The following is a 22,422-nucleotide window of genomic DNA, read 5'->3' as shown; positions in this document are numbered from 1 at the left end:
TAATGAGAAAATTTGGTATAACTAGACTTATAGCCCAAATTTACAGCACTACTAGAGTTGTCTAAATAGCAGATAAGCATGCAATTTGGGATTTTTTATGTATCTCAAAATTTAAGAAAATTTTGGAACACCTTATTTTTCAGGCCACACCCATTATTTGCAAATTAAAGCTCACAGCCTGTTGACTTAAGGCTCTATCACAAAAGTCTGAGCCTCCGGCACCTGCCTAATAAGTGTGCTGCGAGAGCTGCTACCAATAATCAGCGCTTTGTGTTCAGGGTTATAATACTACTTGGTATGGGTTTAGGATAAGTTTTTATGGAGCTAGGCTGGAAGAAGTACACATGTGGCACTAATCTGGGGGGAGAGGGATGCTATCCAGTGAGAACTTCTCAGTGCTATGGGTATCGTGTTGAATCCACTCTTGACTTAGGGTGAACATCTCCTTCCCCAGTGTTTCCTCCATATCAGTGATGGAAAGGCAGCTCTTTTAAGTTTGAATCTTATTGAGAGTTGCTGAGTCCATAGCCATACATAAGTTTTCCTTATAGGCCTTTCATACAGATGGGACCCTAGGTGACATGACCTGCATGACATTCCACGGATACTGTGGTCAGAAAGCAGATTTGGTCACACTCTAACCACTGTCCTCCATGGAACATTCCTCTCCACACTTGGAGACTTTCTGTACTTTTATATCTCCTTGGCCTCTCCTTCTGGTCCATTCATCTTCTACTCTCTACCCTCTTTTCCTTCTCTTGTATATCTATCTTAGTCTTCCTTCAAGGACTAAGAGCATTTCCTATAAGCATTTCCTATCCCTGGATGAGATCTAAAGAGATTGCTAACCTCTAGTCAATGCTAGCTTGGAGAAAATATTTTTTAAAATTTGTTTTGGTAGTAATTTGTCTTTATACAAATATTGAAATACAAAAAGATATAAAATTTGAAGTGCAAATCTACCCATATTCTTTACTCCATTCCCTAAAGGTAACTATTGTTTTCAAAAATGTATTGGCTATCTCTCCATAATTTTTCTATACACAAAGTATAGGTAAAAGCATACTATATACATTGTTTTGTAATTTGCTTTTCTTTTTTTTTAAGCCTAATAATATATCCTGAGTAATTTTCTACATCAGTCATTCTATTGGATGGATGTACCATTAAATTGAGAAAATTTTTGGAAAGAAGCAGATATAGTACAAACAAATTTCCAACTTTGCCTTGGACCATTGTAAGCATTTGGCAATTGACAGTTTCTTCATCTATGAAGTGGAGACACAAGTGGGCATTTCTCACATTTTTCAAAAGGAAATTATTTCTCTTTTCCCTTGTTAAAGCTACTAATTTTGAAATAAAATATATGGTGAGAATAATATATGAATCATCATTTTGAGATTAAAATAAGCAATGATATAGAAACAATCAATTCCTCATATGCCAATAAATTCTAGAAAGTCCTACAAATTCATTAAACAAAGCTGTCTCAAAACAGACAAGATTCATGGGCAGAATCTACTCTTTTCATGAATTGTTCCCAGAAAAGAGAACCCCAGTCATTTTTGAGATCTAAAAATAATAAATGCCAGAAGGATATTTGTAAACATCCAAATCTCTGTATTCTACCATTTAAGCCTCATTTAACTTTATAAAAATGTTTTATTTCTTTTTAAAAATTACATTCTGGAAATGTGATTTGTCTATCAAGTATATCTATAATTAGTCACCACGCTATAGTGTGGGTTGAAATCAACTATTCTACACTCAGCAGAGTAATTCCTTCTGCTTACAGCTCTTTCAGAATTGGCATTGAATACATTATAAATTCTGGAAACAAAATATGGGGTAAATGCATGAATTTTAAATGACAGAATTAATTAAAATCCTTACTGTTATTGACATGTACGATTTTATAGAAGCTTGGTTGAATAATATTTGCATGTGATTTACGTTCAATTTCCCTATACTTATTTTTGCATAGAGTTTGCATATATTTCAATGTATGGTAATTTCATACATTTGGAGTTAGACTGCTGGATGGAAGGGATTCATTCAACTAAATAATCCTTGAAAGGCCTGGGCCCTGAGCGAGCTTGTGAGGCCTCTTGGTACTCAGTAGCCTCACTGGGCAATAATATGGGCAAGTCTGTGGCAGGACACAACCCTGGTCAGATTGGCTCAGTCTGTCACTCTGAGAGAAACAGGAAGTTCTGTTAAAGTCTGGTACCTTCCCTGAACACAATCCTAAAAACTCAAGAGATGGTGGAAACTACCTTAGCTTCCTTCATTCTTCTCTCTCAATTTTAACATCCATAAATACTTACAAATATTTTTGAACTCTCTAGAATTTAGTTTGTTCTATATCTTAGGGGAAAGGAGTCTACCATATATAGAGAATCAGAAATGGGAGGCAAGAAGAGATTCTTTAAAATAACTCAGGAGCAAGACATTTTGCAATTATTTATTTGAATAAAGGGTAAGGCTTGTTACTGCTGGGAAATATTTACTGGGTTACCATGTTCTTAGTCTGAATAAGTTCAGGGTTGGCCTATAGCAGTGCTGTATCTAATCGGCTCACCTCCAGACATGAATGAACCAAGAGCTACTCTCTTGGCTTCCAGTATGTACCAATTCTTCCATTTTTTGATGAAGAAACAGAGGACTGGCTTAACTACAAGTTGGGGGATTCTGGCTAGACTCTGAAATTCCATGCCACATGCTAAAGCCCAGCAAGTTATTCTGGATGTCTGGCTGCTTTTCAGGCCCAAAGAGTCCATTCTGGCCTCAGGTATCCCAGGCTTTCCTGGGGGTAGAATTAATAGGTTAAATATGGTTGTTCCAAAACAGAGGGATAGGATCAAACTTTTCTTCTAGACATATCAGTCTTTTGGCACATGGAGGATGGATAAAAAGATAGTGAAGATTGGGAGAAGAATAAAGAACTAACATCTGGTAGCTGACTGTTTGGGAAGGGTGAGATAGAACATGGAGTCATGGTTGAGTTCTAGACTTCTGGTCTGACTGCAGGGATGTTGTGCGTTGTTCTGGGGAAAGCATGAGGAGGAACAGATTTTAATGCTGTGTTAACCTCGTAGTGGCTGTGGGATAACCTTGTTGAAGTTCTCAGTAGGCAGCTAAATATATGGCATAGAGCTCAGGAAAGCAATCTGGGCTGGCATTTGAGTAGTGAAAGAAATACCCAGAGTGAAAGGGAGAACATATAGACGAACCCTCAGCAGACAGAGCTAAGACTGCTACCATTTCATAATCCTCAAAAGCCTTAACTTCTGAAATGTTTTTGTACGAAAAGATTATAGCTCTTTGAGGACCCAATGTATGCACTAAAGTAAAGATTGCAAACACAAGTGACTTCACAGACCAGGAAGCTTACACAAAAATGAGATAAAGGACAGATTATAGCAGTAACTGATTGAACTAGAGAAGGTATATTCTGCTGAAGCCATTCAAGAAATTTTTTGTTATCCTTTTAAACACTGTTACTACCCAAACAAAATACAACTATAAAGAGGCTTTACTGTGCAGGCAGCCAGCTTGTAACTCCAGAGTAAACTTATAAAGACCAGATTACCCTTAAATGCCCTCCTTACACACAGATGGCCTGGAGTGGAATCTCTTGGAGAGCATCAACCTTAAGATCTACTCGTATCTCTCTCAGAATCCCGCATGGTGTCACAGAGAAGGCTGCTTACCACCTCACAAGGCAGCTTTAAGGTTTGAGATGTCCACAAGACATGTAAAGAATGGACAAAGAGGCTGAGAAAGTTCCTACCAACTCATGGTAGAGAGTGAGACATACTCTCTCATTGACGCCCTGCAGATGATGACTTTCTGCCAGTACCTCCTATGGGGCTGAACCCAGAGCATCATTATTTAAAATTCTGTAATGAAAGAGTGTTTCCTTCCTCTGTTCTAATTAAAACATAGGACAGCTTCTTAATCTTTCAGGAAAATCCTCGTTTTTATTTAGGGAAAAGCAGAGAGCAAGTTCTTTCTGGAAATTCTCCTCACCTCTGCTACCTTTACTTTATTCTCTTGGAGCACAAGGCCTTCTGGATCCAGAACGAAGGACACAGTTAGGCTGCTTAAAGTATCCTTTAGTGTGAACACAGATGAGCCCTGTACAAATGCATGAATTAGGTGAAATTGCCTTTCGCATTCTTACTCAGTTTGTCAACACCAGTTGATTCTCTGCTCTGGTCTCCATTTGAACCCCTAGTACAGCCTAGAGAGGCTGCACACGATATAATAGTCTCTTTCCCCTTCACTGGGCAGCTCTTTGCATTATCTTTTCCAAAAAGCAGTTCTCTGACAAACGAATTAGCTCATAATCAATCTACTTGGCCACTTGTTTATCTCTAGTCTCCCAACACAGTTTCCTTCCAGTTGTAAATTTGACCCAGTTACTAACAGAAAGAACTATCGAAAAATATAATTTTGGTTCATGGGCAATTTCCTTCCCCAAACTTGTTGGTTTTGTATCTTTGTCCTTAACTAAATCTTTGCAAAGCCCATGAGAATATCAATTTTCATGAGTCAATACTCATGAGGTGAAAACTTGATATGTTTGTTCTACTGTGGGCTCCCAACAATGATTGAATTTAAGCCATGAAGTAAAATCAGCTTGTAAAAAACCACGAAGTTGCCTTGTGGTTGGAAGGTAAGCTCTGACAGATCACGGAGCGGGTCTTCTCCCGTCCTTCAAATGTTCCTAGAGGATAAAGAAATGTTTTGCTGTAACACTGCAGAAATAACTGTAGCCAACCAGACCTTTTCATGATCTCTTCCATTAGAGGATCCCAAAACACTGTGGGTGGTCATCCCAGAGGAAGCTTAATAACAACCCCTACTGGTATAAATCAGTATTACACCATTATTAAGATGGCGAAATCAGGAAGATAACTGGCTTAAGTTAAAAACAAGTAAAAATTTAACAAATATTTGGGAACCTATTATTTGACTGGCATTAGGACCAGGATCTATACTAAATACGAAAGATATATCAGAGACTGTTTCAATCTACAAGCATTTATATGACTATCTTCCATTTTAAAATTGAAAAAAGAGAATTGAGTCCATATTCTTCCTTCTTCGTCTTCAAACAGGTCAGGCCTCATCTCCCCTGCTCATTTTCCAGAAGTATTTTGAACATTCTGACTTTCAGGCCAAATGCCCTCACCGCTCCTCGATCACAGCTGTTCCTGGATAGTTTCTGGACGTACTGAATGAAGGGAGAATGCCTCAGTGGCACCACAGGAGGCTTTCTTCTCTTGGGAAAGCCCCAATCTGCCACTTTCCTTGTCCAACTGACTTTGCCCCTGCACTTGCTGCCTCTCTCGTCTGATGTCTTGGTAGAGGAGCAGCAGCTGATCTTGGCCTGCTAGCTGGTAGCTGAGCAACTGCTCTCGGGCCTCCTTCCAGTTCCCGGTCTCCTGAACATACACCTGCTGAGCAGCAGAGCCTGGAGCACAGGTGTGTCCATGGGACATGACTCTGGTAATACTGGGAGCAGGCACAGCGGCCTCTTCTCGGCTGCCATGCTCCTCTCCGACGGCACGGCGGCTAACCTTCCTTCTGGACACTCCGTTTAGTGACTGGTGGGGCAGCTGGTTCAGCTGGCCCAGCATGACCTTCATCCTCATATCTGTGAGAGAAAAGAGGTAGGACAAAAAACAGATTTAGTTCTCATTCAGTTGATTACACATTTTCCATATTTAGCATTCCTGAAAAGATATTGCCAAATAATTAAAGATTGAGTTATATCAGCTTATCGTTTTCAAATATCTTTGGAAATATATTTTTTCTAAAAAAACCCGCTTTATCCCAAGCCCAATTTATACTTAATACTAATTATCTAACAAAAATTTGATAATATTGTTTCCCAGAAAAGCACTTTTATGATGTTGATAAATCAACAAGGATTTTTCATCACAAGCATGACAGCTAAAATATGAAAACTGGACAAGTCAGGCCTTACAAGTGGGTTAACTCACGCTTGTATTAAGAAACATGAGCTCTAAAAACCAGTCTTATCTAATACTTTGGCTTTTATGCCAAATTCACAATTTGAATATCTTTGATTTTATAAAAACATAAACATATGTCGAGATATGAGTGTGTATATATAATTACCTCATTTCCCACCTCTAAGAATTATCTTAAAACACATCCTAGGCCTGAAATATTTTTTCCATCCTATCTCTCCAAACTCTCTGCCTTCTTTTATTCATCTCCCCAAATATTTCACTTCCTTCAGAAGTATTTCATAACTCATTTTCATAAAACATTGCATATTGAAGGATGTATCATCAATCTATTTTTATAAACAATAAGGTATTATAGTTCAATTTTTTAAATAAATCTATTAAATTATAGTTTTTTTAAAACAAATTAAAGGAAATTCAAGATTATTCTATGTTCATGACACCTTTATTCACTTGCATTCCAATATGTGTTCTTTGAAGAGAGAAAGGTTAATAGTATTTTAAAGTAACACTTGTACAGCACTTATAGTAATCATCATGTTGGGCACTAAGTTACATATATATAATTTAATCCTTAAACAACCCTCTGAAGTAAGTCCTATTATTATCTCCCTTTTAGCGGGGAGGCCATTGAGGTACAGAGAGATTAAGTAACTTTCAAGACTACATACAAAGCAGTGACAGATCTTACTTACTTTACAGAACTCAAGATTTTTGGCTCCAGAGTTTGGACTCTAAGCACCATCCAATACTGTGTAAAGTTAAAGATAGCAATGGAGAGTTAAGAAGAATGTTCGGTTGGATACATGCATGAGAGTACAGCATGCATGCCTGTGAATGTCATCTTGCATGTGCCTTACAGTGAAGAAAAGGTTGAGAACTATCCTTAACTCCTGGGAGATAGGTGACAACACTGTCATCAACATTTCCCTTTCCTGCTTTTTTCACATGTCACCACCAAATTCATTAGCCACTCTTTTATATACAATATTAACGCTAATTTATTAACTTGTGTATTATGCTCCTCTCTCAGTTTACTGAGATCTGTCTTGCTTTGAGTTAGGATACAGTAATCATGTCTATATCACACTATATATAAGAGATAGTAGTGGGGCAAACAGTCCCAATTTCCTACCTCAATTTAATCTAACAATAAATGAGAACTGAGGTGAGGAAGAGAGAAAGTAATAACAACATAAATTTATGTAATACATTTTGGATTTGGAACAGTAAAATGAGATAAAGTAATAACGCTGTTTATATTGTTTCCATGACACATCAATTAACATTCTGCCAAACTCATGCTATTCATATGTTCTCTCTCCTTTTCCATGGTTCTTTTGCCTAGCATGAATCTGCCATGGCCACCTAACTATGGGATAATTCTCTTGCTTAGAGCTATGAGAACTTTTAGGTTATCCTAGTTTCTCTTTGGGATCTTCAAACCCTTCCAGAACTGTTCCTTGACAGCTCAAACTACATCGATTTATGTCTCAACACTTGTTGACTGGAGTGTCTCACTTGACTTGTACAACTGCTTCTATTATTGGTCACCTTTCCTTGTATGAAAGTCTTGTCTTTCTTGCGAGGCTTTGAATGCCTTCAAGGAAGAAACTCTTTGTGCCATCAACCTTGTCCTCCTATTATGCCCAGTTCCATGCCAAGTACTGAGGTTGGTGTCATCTCCATAATTACTGCTCCCACCAGGAAGAAAAGACATAGTTTATCAAGATCAGCAAATAACCAAAGAACAAGAATAATAAATTGTCAGGTAGAAGCAAACTTAAAAAAGGAAAAAACGATTTGAATTTTTTATCCCTTGAGAAAACCAATACTACTTCATACAAGAGGAATCAAACACTACAAGTCACCTATCTTCAATCCATTGAAGACATTGTTATCCTGTTTTCAAGAGACCATCACTGGAAATCTGTTCCTCCTTGTTCTTCACGTCTGCATCTATTCATAAAAGGTTAACACAAGCGTAGCTTTCCTTTGCAGGCCCAAAAACATTAAAAACCTCCCATGAATTATTTACATGGTAGCTCCAATCAGCAACACACCTGACAGACTCACCAGCCAAAATGAAAGTGCACTGTGTAAAGGTGCCCAGGGAGGCTGGCCGCGTCCCACTGTGAGGTTATAGACAGAACTAAGTCAGCACACTTTATATGTCAGCGCCAACATCAGAAAGAATCAGATCTTTTGATCTTAGACCTCCACAGGAAGCTTAGATCTCAGACAAATTAGATAAAAAATGAATTTATAGCAGATATGTGTCCTAAGGCATTCCGTTGAATGTTTGGGTTGTAGGGAAGGAAGAACAAAACATATGAATTGGTTTGCCTTCTCTCCACCTCCACCTTGTTGGTGAGTCCCCATTAAAATGGAAAGATAGGATTTCAAATTGCCCTTCCATGCCTCTTAGAGTCCCACTGGTGGGTTTGATCAAGTTTTAGGAAGAATGGGATAAAATATGGGCACATACGTCCCTTCTCTATGAAAAAGAGGCAGTGGTTTTGGGGCCTTCCAGGTTCACCAGTCAGCTATAACTTTTCCAGCTATCCTTAACTTCTTTTGGCTTCCAAAACTTCCTAAGGCAACAAATATATGCTGTGCCTGTGATTTATAAAATTCGTGTGGGTACTAGTCACTGGCTTCTTTTGCAATAGGAATATTAACAATGAATCTCCCCTTCCCTCCAACCCCACCCTCACTGTTCATATTTTCTTAGCCGGGTCTCCAAGTGTTACATTCAAAGTTGGGTGACCTGGATTCAGGACAGAAGACTCAGTATAATCCCCTGGACCTCAGAGCCTAAACAGCGTCTGCAGCAGAAAGATGGGTGGCTGATCAGCCAACATAAAAATGTGTTCCACCTTGGCTATCAATATGGGCAACAGTCCTGCCCGCATACTGAAGAAGGTAAATGCAATAATTAATAAATACTATTACCTATGTCCTTTCTAGATTATTTGTTCCTTTAAGTGAAAAGGTATCATTTATTTGTCATAATAAATGCTTGACAAATCAGGAAGGTATACAAATTTTAAAAAGATAAAGATAAAACACCTTTCGTCTCACATTATATCATAAGTGATCTCCATTTCATTATTTTTGTAATACACTAGCAACGGATATGTTTTAGTAAACCTAATTTAACTCATTAATCCATCTGGAGTTTACTTTGGTGTATTTTTTGAAGGGTGAATCTGTTGGTAAATGTTCTAAATAGTTAAATCCACTAGCCCCATTTATAGACTAATGCTCTGTTTTCCTTTATTTTTATTATCTGCTTTATCATATATTACATTTCTATATCTAATATCTATATCTATATCTAATTGAAGTTATTTCCACTAATGTGCCCATATATTCTTGTGCCAGTATTGAATTGTCTTAAAAATAGTAACATAAATATTATCTCCCTGGTTGAGCTACCCATTCCCACTATCATAAAATCAATTTCTTGTGAAAAATTGCCTTTGTATCATTGATCTATATTTTCTGATAAACTTTAGAGTCTTCTTATACTGTCTACTCTGTATAAAAATTTTTGAACTGCATTTAACCAAAGTTACTTTCAGAAAAATTGAGATCTTTGCAATATTAGTTAATCTAATTAGAAACATATTGTAATTCCTTATGTATTCAAGTCTTCTCTTTAAACTACTCAGTAAAATATAGTTTTTTTTTTCATAAGTTCAACATATCTCTTGTTGAGATTTTTTTACAAGACAGCATATTCTTCGGTCACTATTGTATATTTCAGTATGTTTCCTGACTGTATACCATTGACTTATACAACATTATTTTGCATAGGTTGATGTTATGTTTGAATAAATTACTTAAGTCATTTATAAATTATAGCAGTTAGTGGTGGAATCTTTTAAGATATCCTTAAACAATTATATCATCTGAAGCCTTCATGTATTTTCTCCAACATTGTCCTCTTAATTTTGTTTTCTATCTGTCTATGTTTCTTAGCATTCCAAAATATACATTACGAAATTGTGGTATAAAATTATGGTTATGTATTTTGTCCTCATTTGAGTATTAATTCTTCTAATATGCCATTGTTATATAGGATATTGGATCTTGGTTGCAAATAGTGTTGGAATTCTCCATCTTAGTTAGCAGGCAGGCTCTTATTCCTGGTTATGTTTTAAAGTTTTCTTAAGGAATAGTGCTAGATTTTATTCATGTTTTTAAATCAGGAGATGTTCATATCTCTTTTATTTTATAACATGGACATGCTATTTATTAATATATTAATATAATTAATATAATATATTTCCAAATATAGTTTTACTCTCCTGGGAACTTGGGTCAATTTCTAGTCCTGAGCTCTTTTGCTCTTCGCTGCTTCCAGACACCTTGAGGCCATCCCTCTCCTCCCCAATCCCTGTCATTCTCACAGATTTGTACTTATAAAACATAAATTGGTGGAAGATGAAAACCAAAGACATCGCAGAGGTGGAATTGATAAAACTTGGCAGGGGCACAGGGGTAATATGAGAACTAGGAGTTAAAGATAACTCTGAGTAGTCTAGCCTGGAAGACTTGGGGTTAGCAACCAGATTAGGGGAATAAGGGAACAGTTGACAAGGAATGATACAAAATTGAGCTTTGACAAAGCAAAGCAGGACTGCCTTCCTGGAATTTCCATGAACCTGAGTTTGTACAAACTAGACAGCCAAGGCCTTAGCAAAAGGAATTTGAAACAGTGTGACATGATTTAGGAGCTAGAGGGACTAAACTTGTAACTTGGGATAATGATATTCTTTCTCTCCTTTAGTATTCTCTCCCATCTGTAAATTCTTCAAATATATATTGTTTGTTGTGATTGCTTTACACTTAATTGTTTATTGCCAGGAATTGTTCTTTCATTTTCCCCCAAATATTATTCTTGTGTTCCAACCATATTGGTAACTCATAAAGGACAAGGGACAAGATGTCACTTCCTGTGTAACTATACAGAGAGGAACTTATAAAGTACTAAGTAAATATCAAGAGATAAATACATAATTATTTAATAGGGAGATAAATAATTGCATTTGTTAAGTCATTCCAGCAGTGTCTCAACTAAATGTTACAAAGATGAATAATAGCTTCTGCCAGGGTTTCTCGACATTGGCATTATTGACCTCTTGAGCCAGATAATCTTTGTTGTGGGGTGGTCTTGTACATTGTAAAGTGTTTATGGCATCCCTAATCTCTTCTCACTAGAGGCCAGTAGTGTCCCTCACCCCCAAGCTATGACAACAAAAACGTCCCCAGATATTGCAAATGTCCTCTGGAGGTAGAGTGACCCACTGTCACCATTTGTCTGGGACTGAGGGAGTCCCTGGGACGCAAGTCTTTGATTTTTAATACTGGGAAAGTTCTGGAAAAGCCAGAATGAATTGGCCACACTACGTGGGGGACAAAATTGCCCCTGGTTGAGGACCATTGGCCTGTGGGACAGAGAGCCATCTGTAAACAAAAAATTCCCAAAAGGTGCACAGTGCTTTGGTGAAAAGAGACTCACCTGATAGGCTCTGAGTGCATCTTGGTGAGGGGTGAGACCTCTCCAGGGACTGGGACATTGGCAGCAGCCATTGTTGTGGCCTGGTGTGGGCGTGTTGACACAGACACCATTGGAGTTCTCCCTGGGGCCTGCTAGCCCAGGGTCTGCCCCACCCACTAGAGCACGGATTTAATTCAGCTCAGCCAGGGCAGTCTGCCCACCCTAGGGACTGACCCAACTCAACAACAAGCCCTCAGGCAACTTGTGGGCCTGCATAGATTGACGACTGGATTCTCTGCAGCCTGGTGACTGAGCCCACTTCAGTGGGGCAGGGCGTAACCAAGGAGCAGGTGGAGAGTGTGGGGCAGTGGTGGAGTGTGTGGGGCTCCCGCCGTGGAGAGACTGGGTCCACTTCAGGAGGTCGGGGTGTGCACACAGGGCAGGACTGTGTTGACTGTGTGTGTGGACCTGTGGGTGGTGGGGCTTGTCAGCTGCAGAAGACTTGTGCTTCTCAAAGACCCACATAAGGGGTTTGCCCCACATTCCAAAGCCTGAAACAATTGGGTGCTCCCATGCCTGAGGCCAGCCCCACCCAGCTGCAATCCTCAGAAAGCTGACAAGAGACCTAAAGGCTGGAGGCTTATAGAAATCTGGAGGCCTACTCACTTAAAAGAAATACTGCAACACAAATGTGGTATTAGAACTTGAAGCCAACTGTGCTGGGGCTCCCCAAACCCAATAAAGAGACTGAAGGGCCCACAAAAACTACAAGCAGCTGAGCATAACAACAGCAGGCCAGGAGCATAACTCAGCCTCCCAGGGCACCTACAGGGAGAGCAAACACGCCACAACAGAAGGACACACGTAGCTCACATAGGGGTCACTCCTGGAACATGAGAACTGAGGGAAGCACGCTGCAGGCCTCCTAAGGCATCACTTATATAAGGTTACCTATCCAAGAGCAGGAGACGTAGCTGACCTACCTAATACATAGACACAAGCACAGGGACAGAGGCAAGATGAGGAGGCAAAGGAATACATTCCAAGTAAGGGAACAGGACAAAACCCCAGAAAAGGAAATAAGTGAAACAGAAATGAGCAACCTACCTGACAGAGAGTTCAAACAAAGAGTGTTAAGGATGCTAACTGATCTGGGGAGATGAATAGATGAACTCAGTGAGAATATCAACAAAGAAATGGAAGATATAAAAAAGAACCAATCAGAAATGAACAATACAATACTGGAAATGAAAAATTCACTAGAGGGACTCAAAAGCAGAGTAGAGGATACAGAAGAATGGATCTGTGAGCTGGACGAAAGACTAGAAGAAATCACCCAAGCTGAACAGGTAAAAGAGAAAAGAATTAAAAAGAGTGCGGACAGTCTAAGGGACCTCTGGGACAACATCATGCGCACTAACATCAGTGTTATAGGTGTCCCAGAAGGAGAAGAGCAAGACAAAGGGGCAGAGAATCTAGATGAAGAAATAATAGATGAAAACTTCCCTAACCTAATGAAGGAAACAGGCATCCAGGTACAAGAAGCACAGAGAGCACCAAACAAGATAAACCCAAAGAGGCCCACACCAAGACACATCATAATCAAAATGTCCAGAATTAAAGATAAAGAGAGAATCCTAAAAGCTGCAAGAGAAAGACAAGTTACATACAAAGGAAACCCCATAAGGCTATCAGCTGACTTCTCAGTAGAAACCTTACAGGCTAGAAGAGAGTGGCACGATATATTTAAAGTGCTGAAAGGAAAAAACTTACAGCCAAGAATACTTTACCTGGCAAGGTAACCATTCAAAATGGAAGGAGAGATAAAAAGTTTCCCAGACAAGCAAAAATTAAAGGAGTTTGTCACCAAGAAACCAGTACTACAAGAAATGTTAAAGGGACTGATTTAAGGGGAAAAGAGAAGACCACAAATAGGAAAAATTATCTATTTCCATGATAAGAGAGTAATGGATACAAATGCACAAAAAAGAGGTTAGATATGATATCAAAAACATAAAATGAGGGAGGAGGGGAGTTAAAGAGTAGAGCTTCCAGATGGAGGTCAAACTAAAGAGACCACCAATTCTGTATAGAAAAAGAAAGGAACAGAGAAGGACTACTAAAACACTGAGGAAAAAAAAAAAGTTAAAAAATGGCAATAAGTACATACTTATCAATAGCTACTTTAAACGTCAATGGACTAAATGCTCCAATTAAAAGGCATAGGGTGGCTGATTGGATAAAAAAACAAGAGCCATATATATGCTGCATACAAGAGACACACTTCAGACCTAAAGACACTCACAAACTGAAAGTGAAGGGATGGAAAAAGATACTCCATGCAAATGGCAATGAAAAGAAAGCTGGGGTAGCAATACTCATATCAGACAAAATAGACTTTAAAACAAAAACTGTAAAAATAGACAAAGAAGGACATTACATAATGATCAAGGGAACAATCCAACAAGAGGAGATAACACTTGTAAATATCTACACGCCCAACATAGGAGCACCTAAATATATAAAGCAATTATTAACAGACATAAAAAGAGAAATAGACAGTAACACAATAATAATAGGGGACTTTAACACTCCACTTACACCAACGGATAGATCATCCAAACAGAAGATCAATAAGGAAACATTGGCCTTAAATGACACACTAGAACAGATGGACCTAGTAGATATGTACAGAACATTCCATCCAAAAACCAAAGAACACACTTTCTTTTCAAATGCACATGGAACATTGTCCAGGACTGATCACATATTAGGCCACAAAATAAAATAAATTTAAGAAGATTGAAATAATACAAAGCATCTTTTCTGACCACAAAGGTATGAAACTAGAAATCAACTATAGGAAGAAAAACAGAAAAGCCACAAATACGTGGAGATTAAACAAAATGCTACTGAACAACGATTGGGTCAATGAAGAAATCAAAGGAGAAATAAAAAAATATCTGGAGACAAATGAAAATGAAAATATGACATGCCAGAATTTATGGGATACAGCAAAAGCGGTTCCAAGAGGGAAGTTTATAGCAATACAGGCCTATCTCAACAAACAAGAAAAATCTCAAATAAACACTCTAACAATGCACCTAAAGGAATTGGAAAAAGAAGAACAAACAAAGCCCAAAATCAGTAGAAGAAGGGAAATAATAAAAATAAGAGCAGAAATAAATGAAATATAGACTAAAAAAAATAGAAAAAAATTAATAAAATCAAGAGCTGGTTCTTTGAAAAGATAAACAAATTGATAAACCTTTAGCTAGACTCACCAAGAAAAAAAGAGAGAAGGCTCAAATAAGTAAAATCAGAAATGAAAAAGGAGAAATTACAACAGACACCTCAGAAATACAAAAGATTATAAAAAAATATTATGAAAAGCTATATGCCAACAAATCCGACAATCTGGAAGAAATGGATAAATTCTTAGAATCGTACGACCTTCCAAAACTGGATCAAGAAGAAATAGAGAATTTGAATAGACCAATTACCAGTAAGGAGATCGAAACAGTAATCAAAAACCTCCTCAAAAATAAAAGTCCAGGACCAGATGGCTTCCCTAGTGAATTCTACCAAACATTCAAAAAAGACTTAATACCCATCCTTCTCAAACTCTTCCAAAAAATTGAGGAGGGGGGGAAGCTCCCTAACTCATTCTACAAAGCCGACATTACCCTGAATCCAAAACCAGACAAGGAAAACACAAAAACAGAAAATTACAGGCCAATATCACTGATGAACATCGATGCAAAAATCCTCAACAAAATACTAGCAAATCACATACAATAATACATTAAAAAGATTATACACCATGATCAAGTGGGATTTATTCCAGGTATGCAGGGATGGTTCAACATTCGCAAATCAATCAACGTGATACACCACATTAATAAAATGAAGAATAAAAATCACATGATCATCTCAATAGATGCAAAGAAAGCATTTGACAAGAGACAGCATCCCTTTATGATAAAAACTCTGAATAAAATGGATATAGAAGGAAAGTACCTCAACATAATAAGGGCCGTATATGAGAAACCCACAGCTAATATCATCCTCGATGGTGAAAAACTGAAAGCTATCCCTCTAAGAACAGGAACCAGACAAGGATGCCCACTGTCACCACTCCTATTTAACATAGTACTGGAAGTCCTAGCCAGAGCAATCAGGAAAGAAAAAGAAATAAAAGGAATCCAAATTGGAAAGGAAGAAGTGAAACTGTCACTATTTGTAGATGACATGATTTTATATATAGAAAACCCTAAAGAATCCACCAAAAAACTTTTACAAGTAATAAATGAATACAGTAAAGTCGCAGGATACAAAATCAACATACAAAAATCAGTTGCATTTCTATACACTAACAACGAAGTAGCAGAAAGAGAAATTAAGAATACAATCCCATTTACAATTGCAACAAAAAGAATAAAATACCTAGGAATAAACTTAAGCAAAGATATGAAAGATCTGTACACCGAAAACTATAAAACATTGCTGAAAGAAATTGAAGAAGACACAAAGAAATGGAAAGATATTCCGTGCTCTTGGATTGGAAGAATTAACATAGTTAAGATGTCCATACTTCCTAAAGCAATCTATAGATTCAATGCAATCCCTATCAAAGTTCCAACAACATTTTTCACAGAAATAGAGCAAAGAATCCTAAAATTTATATGGAACAACAAAAGACCCCGAATAGCTAAAGGAATCCTGAGAAAAAAGAACAAAGCTGGAGGTATCACACTCCCTGATTTGAAAATATGCTACAAAGCTATAGTAACCAAAACAGCATGGTACTGGCACAAAAACAGACACACAGATCAATGGAATAGAATTGAAAGCCCAGAAATAAACCCACACATCTATGGACAGCTAATCTTTGACAAAGGAGTCAAGAACAGACAAGGGAGAAAAGAAAGTCTCTTCAACAAATGGTGTTGGGAAAACTGGACAGCCACATGCAAAAAAATGAAAGTAGACCATTACCTTATGCCATTCACAAAAATTAACTCACAATGGATTAAAGACTTGAATGTAAGACCTGAAACTCTGAAACTTCTAGAAGAAAACATAGGAAGTACGCTCTTTGACATTGGTCTTAGCAACATATTTTCAAGTACCATGTCTGACCAGGCAAGAGAAACAATAGAAAAAATAAACAAAGGGGACTACATCAAACTAAAAAGCTTCTGCACAGCAAAAGAAACCATCAACAAAACGAAAAGACAACCTAACAATTGGGAGAAGATATTTGCAAACCATACATCTGATAGGGGGTTAATCTCCAAAATACATAAAGAACTCATGCATCTCAACAACAAAAAAACTAACCCAATTAAAAAATGGGCAAAAGACCTGAACAGACATTTCTCCAAAGAAGATATACAGATGGCCAACAGGCACTTGAAAAGATGTTCAAAATCATTAACTATCAGGGAAATGCAAATCAAAACTACAATGAGCTATCACCTCATGCCCGTCAGGATGGCTATAATTAACAAGACAGGAAACAACATGTGTTGGAGAGGATGTGGAGAGAAGAGAACTCTCATACACTGCTAGTGCAGACTAGTGCAGCCACTATGGAAAACAGTATGGAGATTCCTGAAAAAATTAAGGATGAAACTACCATACGATCCAGCTATTCCACTGCTGGGTATTTATTCAAAGGCCTTGAAAACACCAATGCATAAAGATACATGCACCCCTGTGTTCATGGCAGCATTATTCACAATAGCCAAGACTTGGAAGCAACCTAAGTGCCCATCAAGGGACGAATGGATAAAGAAGATGTGGTATATATACACAATGGAATACTACTCAGCCATAAGAAACGATGAAATCCTGCCCTTTGTGACAACATGGATGGACATTGAGGGTATTATGCAAAGTGAAATAAGTCAGAGAGAGAAGGTCAAATACCATATGATCTCCCTCATTCAGTAGTAAATAATAACAACAACAAACAAACACATAGAGACAGAGATTGGATTGGTGGTTACCAGAGGGGAAGAGGGGAGGGAGGAGAGCGAAAGAGATAATTCAGCACATGTGTGTGGTGATGGGTTGTAATTAGTATTTGGGTGGTGAACATGATGTAATCTACACAGAAATAGAAGTATAATGATGTACATCTGAATTTATAGAATGTCATAAACCAATGTTACCGCAATAAAAAAAAAAACTAAAAAAAATAAAAGCTGGCTCAGATGGCTCTATATGTCATAAACCCTCATAACAGTCAAATACAAGGGACATATGCTTTCCTCCCTTCTTCCCCCATCACAACTCTCTACCACCCCTATTGCATCCACACAATTTTTAGTAAAAGCTTTGACATGGTGAATTTGCGCTCTGAATCCACTGGACAGTGAAAATGCGCAATTTCGCCACTAAACAACGTAGTGGTGTGGTGGTGCTTAGTGAATGCAAAGTGCTCATGAGGGAGACAGCCAATCACTTTATCAGCAAATGCCAAAAGTTTAAAAACACAGAAGGACAGGGAAATTAAGGTGCCATGGAAACAATGAAATAAAACCAAATTTATTTAAAGCTATCAATAATTAGGTGTTTTTAGCTGGTAATAATTTCCAAAGCAAAGCAGGAGATGGCTCATTACTTGCCTAGGAAACAATGCTCTTAAGATTTGGACAAAACTTAGAAGATAAGGAAAGAAATTCGCTATAATCCCCAGGGGAGGATTCGGATAACACATCTTTCTATTTTTAACTTGGATATCCTAATAAAACGGCCTCTGATACTCCCATCTCTTCAATCTAAACTCTTCCCACAGGAGCCCTGTCTCTTGTCTCATTCTTGATAATTTATTAATAAGCCACCACATAAAAAATGCTCCTTAATAAAACACCCAGGCATTGTGGACTGCTTAATGTAGTTCATTTAAGCAGGGCAACTAAGATTCATGTGGATGGCCATATGAGATTAGCGGAGAGATTAGCATCACTGAACAATCACTGAAGAATGCAGCTGAATATTCTGTTCTTCACAGAGCTGGGTTCAGATGAACATTTTCAAACACCTGTCCTGAATTTGCTGCAATAATGCAGGCAAGAGGCTTCTAGAAGGCAAAATTAAAGTAGTCTTAGATGGAATCTGGAAAGAGTTCCTGTCCCCTTATCTCTGTCTCTATTCTTCACACCCTCTCCCACCTACACCCCCTACCACCTTTTTTTTTTTTTTTTGAGGAAGATCAGCCCTGAGCTAACATCTGTTCTAATCCTCCTCTTTTTGCTGAGGAAGACCGGCTCTGAGCTAACATCTATTGCCAATCCTCCTCCTTCCCCCCCCCCCAAGCCCCAGTAGATGGTTGTATGTCATAGCTGCACATCCTTCTAGTTGCTGTATGTGGGACACCGCCGCAGCATGGCCAGAGAAGCGGTGCATCGGTGCACGCCCGGGACCCAAACCCGGGCCGCCAGCAGCGGAGCGCGCTCACTTAACCACTAAGCCATGGGGCCAGCCCCCCTACCACTTTTTGATGCAGGTCCAGGGGCTGAAGTATGGCTGGCTAATTTGTTGGGAATTCTTTTTAAAAAAACTTCATTTCCTCCATGGGAAAAAATACAAACAGGCACACAAAGTGATACACACACACACACACACACACACACTTGCCAGAGTTCATTACACTAGTTAGAGGCAGAACAATAGTGGACCGCTATTTTTTGGTTAAACATGCACTCAGAACCAGTAAGATTTATTGTCCTTTTCAAGCAGAAAATATCACAATAATTGGTTATTACCCAGAAAAAACAGAAATATTCTGCTCTTTAGAGTGGATGTTTCAAAATGTTTCAGACCCACGGAAATTATATGAATATTTTTCATACACCACATCCATACTTGGCAAATCCAGCTTGTGCTCTGCCTACTGCTTTCCTATTTTCTGTGTCCTTAGAAGGACAAGGACAAAGCATTGGTCTGAGGCAAATACTTATCTTTTGTCTGCTTGGCCTTAATTCTAATTACAATTTAACAATAACAAGCAAAATCATCTGGTATAATGCACAACGTAAGCAAATAATACATTTTGCTAAAAGTATGGCTAAACAACAAATCAGAGCTTAACAAAGCTGACTCATTTCTTGGGGGTTCTATATTCAATCTAATTTGCATAGTTGGTATTCAGCAACTACATTCTTTTCTTTCCCAAATTCAATAATGTTGCCAACTGGCAGCTATGCAACAGCTAAAGATTATATGCCTAATACTCTGGTTTTCCCTTTCTCTATGTAATGAATTCAAATGTTAAACCAATAACCTTCTACTAAGAAAAAAATATATACATGTCAACTTGAATAACTGGTTGGTAGTTGAGTGAATCATCTGGACTTGTGTTTTCCTATGCTGCGGTATAATTTCCTTGAGAAGAAGTAAAGAAGACTAAAGAAGGGGCTATAAACTAAATTAATTCAGAAACTGGAAGCCAAGGGGAGGCTCAGGCTAGAGTTCATCCACAATGAGACTCTCTTGTAAGAATCATCCCCACGGTCCAAGCTTACCTTCTCCCATCACGGTGTCTTCTTTTCCAGTCTCTACTTGTGATCCTTGGTGCTTGGATGAGACGTGACTATTATTCTTTTGATCATTACTCTGGGATTCAGAAATCTCTTCACTTTTTATTTCTGTTTTAATGAAAAAAAGTAGTATTTTTTGTTTTTTAAGAATAAAATTGCATTTTTATTTGTAAATGGGCCCTAAGTGTTAACATGTTTCCCCTTTACTCTTCCACAAAATGATTGTGATATACATGCAATAGAATGCATATAATATATTCAGAACTTGAGGAATAACAAAAGAAAATCCCATATACTGACCACCAAATTTAAAGCATAAAACTGTACTGTCCAATATGGTAGCCACCATGTATGGCTATTGAACACTTCTAAAGTGACTAGTTCGAATTGAGATGTGCTATAAGTATAAAATACACACCTGATTTTGGAAAAATTAAAATATCTAATATTGTAGTCTGATGTTTTTATATTCATTACATGTCAAAATAAATTTTGGTGTATTAGGTCAAGTGGCTACTAGAAAATTACGTGATGTGCCTCACATTTGTGGTTCATGTTATATTTCAGTGAAACAGAGCTGGTATAGAATGTTACTGATACTTTTTTTTAAAAAATCTTTTATTTTGAAATAATTACAGATACGCAGAAATTTTGAAATAATTATTTTGAAATAATTACAGAAGCTGCAAAGAAATGTACAAGGAGGACTCATGCACATTCACCCAGCTTCCTCCACTGTTAATAACTTGTATAACTATAATATGATATCAAAACCAAGAGATTGATGTTAGTACAATCCACAGAGCTTATGCAGATGTGTGCTTTTGATGGAAGACTTTATATCTTCAGTCTACAGCTGACTGAAGAGATGCTTTACCTTCTATTCATTTATTTATTAAATATGTTAATCAAAAATATATTTACATTCTCACACCAGGCACTGTTCTAGGCAGTGTAAAGACGATGAGTAAGAAAGACCTGGTCCCCGCCCTCAGAGAGCTTGTATTCCAGTTTCGATGGCAGAGGATAAACAAATAAATTTGTAATATAATGGCAGATAATGCTATGCCATGACATATGATGATTTTCTCAAGGAAAACACTTTCGTGAATGAGGTTTGAGCTGAACTAGTTGATTTTTTGGTGGAACACCATTTTACATTAAAAGTCCTTGAAACAATGATTGAAAGATAAATTATGGTTATCATACTTGGATATTTGGCAGATTTTTTTAAATTGAATGAAGTAAGCCTTCTTTGAATGAACTTCAAAGAAACAACTGACAGTACTTGTTGTCCATGATAAAATCCAAGCTTTCATGGGAAAACTTAGAATTTTGGAAAACTTGTATTAACTATTATGAGCTTCACAGATTTCTGATTCTGGAAGATCCATGTTGATATTAACAAATGTTATTTTTTAAATTGTAGAATGAAATACATCAACATTGAGAAGATATGAATAACTCAGTGAAACAATATTTTCCAAATGGCCAAAGTGTAAGTTTTCAAAATCATTCATGGATAAAAGCTCAATTCAAGGTATAGGATAAACTAGTGGATTTTCATGTAACAGAATACGAAAAGTACATTGAGATGTATCTTTAAGTAACTACTTCTTGTCCAGTTTGGGTGCACTAACAAAGAGGAATATCCACAACCGTCTGTAAAGGCTATTAAAATACTCTTCCCTTTTCTACTATGTATCTGTGTGAGGCTGGATTTTCTTCACATACTTCAGTCACAACAATACATTGCAACACATAGAAGGTAGAAGCTGTTAGGAGAATCCAGCTGACTTCTCTTAAGGCAGACATTAAAGAGGTTTGGAAAATGACATTCTTTTAACGATATATTTTTTGAAAACATATTTTTTAAGTAAAAAATATGTTAATTATGTTAGCACATAATACATGTATTATTGTTATTTTAAAATTAACTAATAAGTAAATTTTACATTTTCTCTTTTAACTTCTAGTTTGGAAATACTGATAGATACAACAAACATTGGCAGAAGCTCTTCGGGGTTTTCAATAATTATTGAAAGTGTAGCGAGGTCCTGAGAAGAAAATTTGTGAACTGAGACATAGACCATATAGCTGCATCAGAGAATCATCTTCTGTGAGGAAGATGAGGAACAATATATTTTTCTGATTCAAAAGTAATGAATGCTAATTTTAGAAGTTTGAAAAATACAGAAAGATATAATACAAATTACTCATACAGAACTGACCACTGTAAATTTTTTCATAAAGTTCCTTCTGATTTCTTTACAATTTTAGTTTTTTGTGTTTTCTTTTTTTAAAGAAAGTTAGGAGTCTGTGTGCAGTCAGGAAAATGTGGGAATTTAATACAGAGAAA

At 37.4% G+C, this 22,422-nt stretch overlaps 1 protein-coding gene across 1 annotated transcript in view; it reads right to left on the bottom strand.

Moving 5' to 3' along the window:
• Window positions 1-2,473: 2,473 nt before the first annotated feature.
• PKHD1 (PKHD1 ciliary IPT domain containing fibrocystin/polyductin) overlaps window positions 2,474-22,422 on the bottom strand; it is a 415,790-nt gene continuing 395,841 nt past the window's right edge. Inside the window, exons 64-65 of the mRNA XM_058554174.1 lie at window positions 20,049-20,171; window positions 2,474-5,665 (exon numbers count right to left, since the gene is read on the bottom strand). Of these exons, the coding sequence (XP_058410157.1) occupies window positions 5,211-5,665; window positions 20,049-20,171 (578 nt within the window). The 3' untranslated portion in view covers window positions 2,474-5,210. The remainder of the gene's footprint in view (window positions 5,666-20,048; window positions 20,172-22,422) is intronic.

The sequence above is a fragment of the Diceros bicornis genome, chromosome 14 (assembly GCF_020826845.1).
Source record: "Diceros bicornis minor isolate mBicDic1 chromosome 14, mDicBic1.mat.cur, whole genome shotgun sequence".
Lineage (NCBI taxonomy): Eukaryota > Metazoa > Chordata > Mammalia > Perissodactyla > Rhinocerotidae > Diceros > Diceros bicornis.
This window is presented reverse-complemented; position numbering and strand designations above follow the sequence as displayed.